A 12,953-nucleotide genomic window follows, 5' to 3' on the forward strand; every position below is an offset into this window, starting at 1 on the left:
CCCCTCAGCAAACATGTCTTGCAACATATCCTTAAGGTCATAATCTCACAGCTAGGGTGTTTTTTTTCTAGAATTTGAAAAGAATTTGCAGCCATCAACATCAAGGACAAGACAGGGAATTCTGACACCCTTTTTACTGGTTCTTGAGGCCTCCTAAGCAATGAGACTTCTGTAACTAACTACATTGTCAACCTGCTCACTTGACAGTTGTTTTCCTCCAAGTAGCTTTTTAACTTAAGGTCTGTTTGAACTAAGTTTGACAGATAAGGTGATGAAGCTTTTAAAAGTTCGATATAGAAATGATAACTGGTAAAGAAAAATCAGTGCAGGCAGGTAGGGGAAACTAGAGCTAGAGCTGCTGCTTTGGAGACCATAACTGAAGCAAATTTGTGTAAGGCTGTGTTTGCATCCAGGGGTACTCTGTTTACACCCAGCAGATAAAAATGGGACACAAATGAAGACATGACGCATCTACATTTTGTCTGCTGGGGGCATTTCTGTTAAATGTGATTATTTTTTTTTAATCAAAATATAAAATTAGGCCACCCTGATCTAAAGCTATTATGCATCACAGACTGAAAAAAAAGTGAAGAGAAGCTAGCCAAGAATTCTCCTATAAGCAACTGGAGCCACATGTCTTTGTTAGCTGTATTGTTGCTTAGGAGCAGAAAGAAGAGCAGCCACAGAGCAGCACAGGCTGCAAGATGCATCAGGTCTTGCTACCTCCATAACTGGCTGAGCTGTGTAATTTGATAACCCCAGCCTGCAAGGGAAGCATGACTGCAGAAGGTAGGGAACTGTCAGTTCCCAAGAAAGCAGAGATATCTGTAAATAGTCATGGTTATACTTTAGGAAAGGAGAAATTGGTTATTGAATATTATCTCCTTTATCTGTCAGCTCTCTTTTTCTTTATCCCTTTGAATAAAGTTCTATTTATTAAGCATTGATACCCTGTTTTTCAAGATAAGCCACTTCTTGGTGTGTTCTCCCAGATTTCTGGAGGGAGGTTTAGGATGAATCTTTATTACTAACTCCTTAAAGTCTGACTGTGGGTCACCTCTTATTGTTGCAAGTCAAGTCTTTGTAGAAGTCATAGAGATAAACAAGCTTTTGATAAGCTAATCAAGAGAAATGCCATGTCTGGATAAACATGCCTATTCCTGCCAGCAATCTGTTTATAGAAATACCTTCACTAAAAACCCACAACTTTTAAGCAATAAATATAAAAACTAAATAAGTATTTAAAAATATATCAAACTGTGTGAGAAATTATAAAAACACATTATAATGGCTCAAGTACAAGCAATAATTAACTGCTCTGACTGTGCTTGCAGTGCTTGTCCATGTTGTACTTTAATAATAGAGCCCAATCTTTTTTTTTCCAAAGAAATCAAGAACAAAACCCTTTACAGCAGGAACAGAATCTTACTTTTACTTCTGCAGTCAATTTTTGCAGGACTTGTAAATTTTCTACTCTTTATTCATAGTGTTTCTATTTCCTACATAAAAAAAAAACATAAGCAGCTGTCAAGAAAATGACCGGTGTCACAATGAACAGCACAGAACAAAAGGAGAAAAAAAAGAACAAATAATCTGCAAACAATAGATGACTAAGGGAAATATGTTATGAATTACCTAATCTGATGCCTTTCTCAATATGACTGCCCATTTGAAAATTAAACAGCACTGTAAGTAAGGAATGGGGGAGCAAACTGGAGCATAGCAATGATGTGAATATTATTTTTTACTGATGAGATGTATTGCAAATGCCTTTGATTATTTACACAGCATTTATTTCACAGTTGTGTTTTTTAATCTTCCAGTAGAGATTCCAAATTAGTATAATGAAATGTTATCGAAACATAAACAAATGAGATGCCCTACTGCATCAGAACAGTGGTTCACTAAGCCCAGTATTCATCTCTCACAGTGGGAAAAAGACAACTATGGTTAGGAGAAACATATGACATGCCCCCTTTCTGCAAACCATTTCGCTTGTACTTTTCCAGCACCCAGGACCGTGGTGCTGGGGATTTAAAAGTACTTACCAGATTTGTCCTTCTAGCAGCCACTCAAGGACATGCTGTCCATGAACTTTTCTGTGCCATTTCTGACTGCTGATACTGTCTGCATCTTTCTGTAGTAACAAGTTCCAGAAATTTACTACCCACTGTGTAAGGACCGTTTTTATACATTTTAAACTGATACACACTAGTTTTGAGTGTTCCAATTCTCATATTGTAAGATTTAGCTTATCTACTACCAGAGAACTGTTGTGTGTCCTGAACTAACTATAAAAGAAAGCCTTCTGCTCTGTGTATTTTAAAATGTGATTTCGTAGACACCAGACATGCTGAAAGTTTATTTTTTTAAATAAGGATTAATGAAATGAAGAAAGAGTCAAGCATGACTGCCTACTATACTTCCCAATGTTTCTCATAAAAATAAGTCCAAGAAAAACTTTGAAGTCAAACATACAAACCCAAGTCAGTTATATAGCTAGCAGCTTTTTCTATGAGAAGCTGATCAAACCCTTCACACTAACCAGGATTTGGAAGATTTCTCATATGAATCTGACCTCATAATTTTGGACTGACATTGAATTTTTGTATTTTCTTATTCAGAGTTTGAATTTTTTATTCAAACTTCAGCCACTCCCTGACAAGCAATTACAGCCTTTTAAGAACGCCTTAAACTATCCTGAATAAAAGATTTTGAATACAATGAGACATCTTCTTTCTACTTAGAAAAGGATATTGGCATATCCTGTGAAAGGTATGAATCTTAGTATGTACTGAATTATTTTCATAAATACAAAAAAATTAGCAGCAATTCTCTACAGAAGTCTATAAAGGCTACTACACAGCCAAAGAGCACACAGAAGTTCTCAGATTGAGAATGCAAAGGCAGCTTTGCATGACCTCATGCCATGCCTAGATGACATTGGCATTAAGGCAATCAGTCCCCTTCTGTGTACCAGTCTGGAATGATGTAAAGCTCATAGAAGCCTGCTCTAAATTTCCTCAAACTGGAAGAGTAGCAGGTACTCACACAGAAGCTACGGATCACCAGCTTGCAAGTGCACCTCAAGCTACATCCCTTTTCCAAATCTGAGTGAGCTCCTTGTTTCCCTTGCGCTAGTTCTGTGCTAGGAAAGGATCTGTAAAATCAGTGATATGGATATAGCCATCATTTGACCACAAATATTTCAGCATATTTTTAGTTCATCTGTTTTTACAGTAAACAGAAAAGGAAGATTGCATAATACGTGCATATATATACTGGACCTTCTTAATGCAAGGCTCAGCAGCACACTGTTAGAAGCTAAGTATTTTTCATAGTAAAATGCTATTGCAAAATGTCTGCTTAAAGAATCACAAACATGGTCCCTTTGATGGGCAATCCAGAGAGTATTATAAGGCCTGCTTTTCTCAAAATCTGCTCAATCACTATATAATCATTTACTTGCTGTTTGCAAATGTTAATCCAGGGTCAAGGTAATGGCCATGTGACACAACACTTAGATTTATATAAAACCATGCCCTATTAGCATTTATGTATAACTTTGGTGGGCTACTCTGATTTAAAAGCAGATTACTGGCTTTATCAGAGCATGGGCAGTACTCACCTAACACTGCAAACAAAATGCTGCTTCTAGCTTCAGCTTTTTTTTCTAACACTACTGCAGTGCTCTGATGCCCAAAATAAAATAAGCACTACAAGTGCAGACTGTGATACCATTGAAACAGATACAGGTATGGCCCTGGATTTGGTCAACAGACATGGCAGAGATGGCTTTGGTTTTGGTTGGTTCCGTGTTGCTGATGCACATAAATGACATATAGTAAGTATCAATTTAAAGGCTGACTTAAAACAAGAGATTTTAAAATAAGGAGCCAGATCATTAAAAATTTATGTTTATTGCTTTTAACACAGCTATGTTGATGTAATTCAATGAATCAGCTCTAATTTACACTATCTCTGTATTCATTTGTGCATGATTTATTGTATGTAAGCTTGGTTTTGAATGATGCTGAGCGTGCTCTTTCTCTTGGCTGACAGGATGTCAGCATAAGGGATGCTCTGAACAGCTTTCTGCAACATTGGAATTTAAATTTGTCCTGTCTGTTGTCAGGTCTCAGATGTTACATTTAAAATTTATATTCAGGGGGTTTCTTTAATCTGCAAATGTCTAACATGAATTAGATCAATTTATCATGCGAGATCGGTATTTTGTTATTATCTTAATTTTGGAAATAGCTGGATAACTGAAAGGAAGATAAAAAGGCAGAGAAAGCCAAAGGAGATGAAAACACCACTCTGCAAAAGAGGGGAAGGTCTGGATAGAGAATTCATATCATTCATTTCCTATTTCCTTCCTATTTCTCCTTCTGTTTCCTAGAGAATATACATAAGCCTTTTTCAAAGATTGCCTAAATGCCAAAGCAAATCAACAGCAGAAGAAGCAGAAGAATACAAAATTGCTTTAACTAGAAGATAAAAGAGACCAAGGACATGCAGATTTACTAGCACACCTGGCCACCTTTTAGCTGCTTGCTTATGCAACTAGAATCCAGGCACATGTGCACTGTTTAAGAAGTGTTTTACACGTTTCAGTATGGCAACTGAAAAACCAGGTTAGTTTTTGATGGAGCTGCTTAAGGCTGCCTGTTTGGACAAGAAAAGGTTTAGAAAGTGACCCAAAGTCCAGATTCCTACAGGACTTCAGTTATACTTCCAAAAAACCCGATGGATTATTTTGGTTTTTGAAGTCAAGGAGGTGGCAAGTAACACTACTCGGTTTTATGCAATTGCCTGGTAGTTAAAGAGCTCACCTAGGAAACAATCAGTCTTTTTCAGCATTAAGAGATTTAAGCCCTCAAGTCTTCTACCGCTGAAGACTGCTGCTGCCATGCAGCTGTGTGTGCCACCCCTGTGAAGTGGAGCCACTGGGTAGTAAGACATGCAAAATTCATTGGATTAATCAGAAAAAACATCTTTGTTTCTAAAAAGAAAACTCTGTGTTTCTATGTTTTAACCAATTATTGACTACATAAAACACAGAACTGTAACTTGGAATGGAGACCAGACTTGAGAATTCACACTTCCAGATGAATGCTATAACCACTTGACTTCCATGCTCACATTTTGCTTTATACTCTTAGTGAGTTTTGCTGTCTTTGCAGTGCAGGGCCACAGCTTCAGCTGTCACACAGAGTCTATAGTAACTTACTGTTAAAGAATTGTCCCTGTGAACTCTCTGTATCTTCTCAGACCCAAAGCCACCAGGTGTGGTCTACTGCATACTGATCATGTACACTACTGTGGAAGAAGTTACATTGTCTCCACTGCCAAGATGACATTAAAAATTATACATATATATACATATATATGTATATACACAAAGACCAGAACCTTATTTTTATTATCTCCATGCAATAGTGTGAATCAAGTCTATCACATCAACCCTCTTAGAAAGTTAAGCAGAGAAATTCCTAGCAAAAAAATCTCTACTGGGTTTATTATGGGAGTTCTAGAAGTGCAGGATACTCAAGTATTCATCCTAGAATGGTTCTGGCTTGTGCAGTACAGAACTCTGGTGCCCAAGACGCTATTAAAGCAACCAAGAAGGCACCATAAAAGATTTTTTTTTTTTCCAAGAGCTATCCAGCAGACGAACAGAGGAATTTTTCCTACTGCATATTTGGATGTACACACTCAATTTCCCCCAAGCTCTGCTTTCAGCTTTCCTGCATCCAAATGCATCCTGCTGAAGAAAGTATTAGCCAGGGGTGAATTGGCTTCTTTAGCATTTCACAAGTGAATGTATTTAGTAATTTCAGTTTTACAGGGCCCCCAGTGAATAACCCATTTTACAATTACAATTACTTATCTTACCTTTCCATTCAGTGCTATTCCATACATTCAGATCAGAAAAAAATAGTCTTTCTCCCTGTCTCCGTTCTCTGCCTGCATTTTACTAATATGTTGACTAGCAGCTTGAAATTACGGGGAGTTATACAAAAAAATAGAAATACTAAGTACACCTAAGCCGAGAACAATCGTGTCACTAAGTAGGCAGGAAAGGGTGTCCAGAACAACTATATTATTTTCCTGATTCTGCTATTGAATAACACGTGTCTTTGCATAAACTCTCACCCTCTATTTTAAAAATAGAGACAATGTTAAGACATACACTTACTGCAAAACCAGTGTTTAACACAACACTGCTGGACTCTGATAAAAATATTACACTAGACTGCAGTAACGCTTTTTCAAGGTCTTGTCTATACAGAATTACTCTGAAAAAAAGAATGTGAATGGATGAAATTTTGTAAAACCTCAGGACACTTACCCACAGTGGAGGGCTTTGCATCATTTTATCTAAATGACAAAATAAAATGTCTGTGCTTATTCTGAATGTCCATACAATGGTTGCATGAAATTTAAATAATCCATTTCAAATGTGAACTGAGATTCATTTTCCTGAAGAAAAATACAAAACTGTTTCTGTGGGCCACAGATAATTTTTAACACCACGTCCCATTACACTGGCAGCCAAATTCAAACTCTGATTCTCTATCCTATTTTCTCAGGAGAAGGAACAGGCTAGAAGAATTTCAGGGCTAAGGCTTCTGGCTTTTTAGTGATTATTACAGCTTTTTTTTTGCATCACTCCCTGAAGAAACTGAACAGGAAGCAAAGTTCTGAAAGAGCACCTGGTCACTGAGGTACTTTGAAATGGATATAGTCATATATTTGGCAGCCTATAGAACTGACTTCCTAATAGACCAATGTGTTACATGTGAAAATAAGAAACTTTTTAACAATGGCATTTTCCCTACTTGATGGATGCCAGGCTAAGAACAGAATCTTCTCACAGGTTTTCCACAAAAAGGATAAAAGGCGACAGTTTTAAGTTGCAGGAAGCAAAATTCTGACCAGATGTAAGGTCAAAAAATACTAATGGAGAAAGTGGTTAAGTACTGGAATGGCCCTGAGAGGTTGTGGAACATCTGTCTTGGTGATATATAGAACTCAGCTGAATCTAACCTTGAAGTTAGCTTTGACTTGAGCAAGTGGCTGGACAACATGACCTCCAAAGGCCCAATCCAGCCTAAACCCTTTCTAAACTTGTCAGCTCAGAAAAACCTTAATAGGCAACTGGGGAAGATATATTAAAGACTGAACAGATCTACTTCAAAAAAAAGGTTTATTTCAGACCAAACTTCTTGTATACAAACTCTTTTTACCTGCACTTCTCTTCCAGTGAAATTCATCACTCCTCTACTTAACTTTGGATGTGCTAGAAACTGAATGCTCTGTGTTATCCAGAAGACACTGGGAGTATTGTGAATATAGGAGCATCTATTCCATGGCAAGTAGTGGCTAAAGGTTTGGAAAGGATTGACTCCTCAAATAAGTACAGCTTTATTTAACCAGTTGTCCCAAAAGAGCTATACTCTGCATTGCACTGTTGGTAGCAGTACTGATCTTTTAAGAATTGGCTGATAAATAAAGGACACTAGAAATGGGTTTTTTTAAAGCCTTTTCCTAGTATATTAGCCAGAAATATCAGTGATCTATTTTGTCATTTTTCCATCATACTGTTTGTGGTATGACTAGAATATTGGTAGTGACAGTACACGTATGATATGTAGCAATACTTGACCTCTATTGCGCAGTCCAGTGATGCAGCCTGGGATGAGAACTATGACTTTAGTTAAATCAGAGAGTGGTGATACTGCCACCACACAGGACAAAGCAGGAAGGTCACAAGAAGACAAGACATTTGCTCTTTTTGTTAATATAGGGAAAACGCATGGAAGAAAAGGTCCGTTCACTTTTTGATAAAGACGTATGTAACCTTGAGTATCTCTGGTATCCTAACTTCCCCTGCTAGCTAGTATCATCTTACTGTAAATAAATATTAGAATGTCTGAGAAGGCTGGTTTAGTTTTCCACTGTCTACTCAGTTGTGCAAACTGAGAATTAAAATAAAGGCTCTTGTAGAGCGAGATCTCATTTTATCCGAATGCAAATTTTGAGTAGTACCAGATCAAACATTCCACTAATGACCACATCTGCGGTACTTAGAAGTACTGTACATGAAAAGGAGGCATAATTTCTATGATCACCTACATCAAATTAAATCCAGTGAAAATAACATCATAATCACATATTTACTTTTCCTCTCAGGACTCTGGGCAATGTAAGATTATCACAAATAAAAGCCAGCTGCTGAAGAAACCTCAGCTATATGGATTTAACTGTACTCTAAGTCCAGGTAAAAAAAACTCTGTTGTAAGCCAATGCATACCTGAAACCAGCCCTAATACCAAACTCCAAGTCTGTGCACTACTAGTGTATGGTAACTGTAACAGATTCATTCATCTGCTTGCAATACATATTTTAGATAATTCAAATGGAATGTTAAGAATGAGTAGTAGAATTAAGGTTACCCCATCCTTCTCTAGCAGACTTTATTAATGTCAGATGATATCACCATTCCAGTTCACCAAAATATGATAATTAATATCAGAAAAAAGTGAACTTGGAAAGAATGCCCATGTAGGGTGCTAAGATTCTGAGATGGAGGTGAAAGGTTTATAAGAATACTTATTTTCACAGGTTTGTTGTGGTTTTTTTCCCCATGTTACAGAACAAACCCTTATTTGTGGAGTGAGGGATAAATATTTCACTTCCAAGGAAATGCTTGTATTTCAGTTTCTCATCATGAGTTCACATTAAAGGTACATGTACACTCCCAAGAGTATTGATATCCCTTGCAATATTAGTAAATTCTCTGTTTTCACTGTTCCTCCTGATGTATTTGAGTGCAAAGATTGTCCTGTGAAAGTTGAAGTCACTGAGCATTACAAAAATACTGCCACAAAGGCTCTAGAGAAATTCAACAGTGAGAATAACCACACAAACTACTTCAATGTGGATAAAGTTGAAAAGATTTTAAAGATGGTAAGTGGTTACTTTGTCCTAGAATGACTTTCAAACAATAAAATTTTGTGAGCAGCTCCAAAACCATGGGACCAGAACTCGAACTCTTCTAGGATCAGAACAATTGCTTTCTGATCTTTCAGCGTAAAGAATCTGCTTCAAATTGACAGTCCTACTTCTGCAAAGATTTGTTAACATCAATTTAGGCTTGTGAAAGCAAAAGGATTTCCCCTCTGCTAAAAACTATGGCCATGTGATGGCATCCAAAATATCAGAGCCTTCTTTGTGTGCATATTTTTATTTTTAATGCCTATTTACCTATCACATAAGAGTTAATTTACTACTGACCACAGTTCTCCAAGATGTACAGTCATGTGTATTATCACAGTCGTGCAGTCTGTCAACTGTCAGAAATTTTTTTACTCTTAGAATATTTAACACATGGATACAACACAAAGTGGAACATGCTCAGCATATTTTTGACACTGCCTCCGAGCAAAACAGCACTGAGTGCTCTGAAGGACAGGAGGTAAATTTGTATCCATGCTGTACCTCTTGAAGCACTACTGGCTCTGGTAAATAACTCCTCCATCTTTGAGTGATGTCAGCAAGACTTATCCTTTGGGTGATTTGAAGTATAACTCTTATATCAGTACAATTTCTTGTTGGTAGACTCTGGAGACCTTCACTTAAACAGCACAGGATCATTCTGCCAACATATGTGTCAGTACAGGACACCTCTGTAATAAGGTCCCATGGCCCCTACCATAATACACGATCTTGGAAATTGCCTAAATTACAGTATGGCAACACCACCTCCTTGCAGCTTTTAATACTGTTTAGAAACCTGACAATGTTCTACACTGTAGTTGTGTGTAGGATGTTTCTTTACTCCTATTTAGCAAGTGACTGTTTTCAGATTGTCTGGAGTAATGCAGTAATAGTCCCTAACTGCTTTGACTTCACACTTCTCTGTCTTCAGCTACAGTGACAACTTAGATTGTATCACCAGGTTTCAACAGACTGCATAACACTTAGAAACTATGAGCTACAGTAAAAATATATCATAAACTATGTGCATCTACTTTTAACCAATTTAGTTAAAGCAGTGAAACTTGTGTGCACACATGCTATGGACACGGTCAAGGCAATCTTGAAATAAACTATTACAGCTGGAAATTAATGAAACACCTCTTTATGGATTTTAATAGGATCACAAAGGCCTTTTCCCATGTTCCTGTAGAACAATACTTTCTCTATTAATAATGCCACTGACAACAGAGGAAGTAACAACCACAGTAACTGGCAGAATTTCATCCCAAATTAACATCAACACTGTAGCACTATACACTGGATAGTGCTGGAAAGGGGCAGTTGCCATCTTGTAGATCTTGTAAAACAACAGGTTTTATAACACACACATACTAGACAAAGAAATAAAGCAACCATTCCTGAAACTTTTAAGGATGTGAGGCAAGTAAGGTATAAATTATGTGATCTACTTTCCTTACAGAAGATATATAGATATATAGATATATATGAATGAACATTTGAACAGCATAGCAAAATGAAAGCATGAGGGGGACAGGATTTTGACAACAATATGAAGTAAGGTTGCTTTTTAAACTACAGGACTTTAAATACTGCTAGTTAATACTTCTTGTTTGACCTCTTGGTTTCAGACTGCCTCTCATGAAGGTCACATTTTAGAATTCTCTATAAAAGAAACCAACCGTTTCAAATACACACAACAAGCAGATCAGGCATTGGAATGTGATTTTCTGGATGACTCTCACACTGTAAGTAAAGTCTTAAAATGAGAACTGACACAATGGGTGGCACCAGGAAGACCTTCCCACAATATTTCCAAGTGTTTCTTGTAAGCATGTACCCAAACTCAAAATTAAAAATGGAGCATAACCAAGTCCAGATCCTAATTTTACAGCTGTTCCTTTTTATTCTATATGGACTCAATTTGAACTCTCAAATTGTAAGTGGAGTCTGGCATGTTATCTAGGGCTTAGCTCTTCAGTTTGGATCTGGCTTTCACATTCAAACTGTGTCCATTCCCTAATAAATCATTCATACAACTTTCATAAAAACTTTTACACTAACATGAGTCATAGATCTTGAAAAACATACATGTTTTATGTAATCCCAGTGAGCCTAGGATTACTGGTTTTCCCCTGTGTTTCAGGGGAATGGAGAGTGGAATAATTCAGGTGTGTCTGCAGATTACTATCAAAGTACTCTCCTCACCCCACCTTCCCATAACAATAATAGTCTACATCAAAGAAACAACTAGGCAAGACCATAATTTTAGAATAAATTATATTACAACAGCTACTCCAGTGGGGGTTTGATTTTATTTTGATCCATGACAAACTTTGTTCAGTTGGTACAGCATTTCATTTTGATTTGGTGTACTATTTCCAGATGATTTTCAATGATTTGGCATTTCATCATCTAACCCTTCTCTTCTATCTTGAAAAAAACAGGGTGGTTTTTTCCTTACAGATCACCAGAACTGTAAAGGCAAACATACTAACTTCCACCTCCCTCCTTCTCACTGCTTTTTTGTGTCCTATTAACATCTCACTCGATGTTTCCTTCCCTGGTGTTTATTATAAACAGCAACATGACTATGGACGAAGATGGAGATATTCAGCTCTGGGAAAACCACACAGACATTCCCATCCCCATCATCATTTGGTCACAGACATTGTTACAGACATCACCACAAACATCGCCACAGACATGGACGTCCATTCAGACTTGAAGACGCTGAGCATAACCACAGTTTCAATGAAGAACATCATGACAACCATGAAGGACCTGCTCCTCCTTCTTCCCCCCATGGTGGACCACATCACCATCTTCACCTTCCACATTATTGTCCTACATTTCCTCCCCATGATGGATCACATCCTCTTCCCCAGGAGGAATCACAACCACCCCCTTCTGCTCCTCCTCCCCATGATGTGACACATCATCCTACTCCATCCCAAGAAGAAGTATATGATCTCCCTTCTCTTCCTCCTCCCCACAATAAGCCACATAATGCTCCTCCTCGTCCCCATCATAGACCGCACTGTCCTCTCCCTCCTCATGGACCACACCACCACCATTCTTTCCATCATGAACTACACTGTCCTTTTCCTCCTCATGAACTACATCACCACCACCCTCCTCCCCATCATGGACCACACCACCCGTCTCATGTCTGTCGTCACTATTACAGACATCACTGCAACAAGACAAGCACATCAGGAAAATACTTTCCATTCCAAACAACAGGAGCTGTCTGTCGCAACCCAGTTCTGAATCAGCAGGACCCTCTCACACCTCCCACTGCAAATTTTCCTGAGCTATTCCAAAGAAACTCTCACTCCTCCATGAATGGTGAAGGCATTCTCTTCACTGGCTCAAGTCTAAAAGAGATGCTAGAAACTCTGGGTTTTCCAGATCACTCTACACAATTAAAATCATGCCCAGGAAACTCCAAATTTCTTCTTCCAAAAATTTTGCCTATTTTGCCTCATTTAATTCTAACCAAAATAAAAATTCCCAAATAGTGAAAACTACCATCTCAAATATTTCATTTTATTACAATTCACAATTACAGTGTAATTCTCTGAGGAAATCTGACCTAGAGGAAATCTGATCACCTTCCACAAAAAATGATCCATGGCATTACACTCATGCTATCTAAGAGAGAACCTAAGAAAATAAAAATAAGTTTATTTGTTTGACAGTTGCCAAAGTTTTGTCTTTTTAGCTGCACAGTAAGTAAACCAGGAGGCATCCTCTAGCATCAATTGACTAATGGTGGTTTGGTTACCACCATTATCTAGAAAAGGTCTGAGAACAGGTAATGATTTGCAGTGTGGCCAGTGCAGATACTTCCACTGCTACACCTGCTGGTGGGTGACACACCAGAAATGCTGCATCCAAGGACAGCCCTTTTCAAATAGCTCATAATTGCTCCCAGGGGAGGA

At 37.8% G+C, this 12,953-nt stretch overlaps 1 protein-coding gene across 8 annotated transcripts; it reads left to right on the plus strand.

Moving 5' to 3' along the window:
- Positions 1-3,576: 3,576 nt before the first annotated feature.
- LOC127387603 (histidine-rich glycoprotein-like) lies at positions 3,577-12,712 on the plus strand. Of its 8 annotated transcripts, none has more exons than XM_051626158.1 (5): positions 3,577-3,844; positions 4,403-4,637; positions 7,271-8,287; positions 10,638-10,754; positions 11,590-12,712. In XM_051626158.1, the coding sequence occupies exon 5, from the start codon at positions 11,610-11,612 to the stop codon at positions 12,528-12,530; it is 921 nt and encodes a 306-aa protein (XP_051482118.1). In that variant the 5' UTR covers positions 3,577-3,844; positions 4,403-4,637; positions 7,271-8,287; positions 10,638-10,754; positions 11,590-11,609; the 3' UTR covers positions 12,531-12,712. The 8 variants fall into 8 exon arrangements, with proteins under 8 accessions (XP_051482118.1, XP_051482119.1, XP_051482116.1 ...); XM_051626159.1 differs by lacking the exon at positions 4,403-4,637 and adding an exon at positions 8,839-8,976; XM_051626156.1 differs by lacking the exon at positions 4,403-4,637.
- The last annotated feature ends 241 nt before the right edge of the window (positions 12,713-12,953 follow it).

The sequence above is a fragment of the Apus apus genome, chromosome 8 (genome assembly GCF_020740795.1).
Source record: "Apus apus isolate bApuApu2 chromosome 8, bApuApu2.pri.cur, whole genome shotgun sequence".
NCBI classification, from domain to species: Eukaryota; Metazoa; Chordata; class Aves; order Apodiformes; family Apodidae; genus Apus; species Apus apus.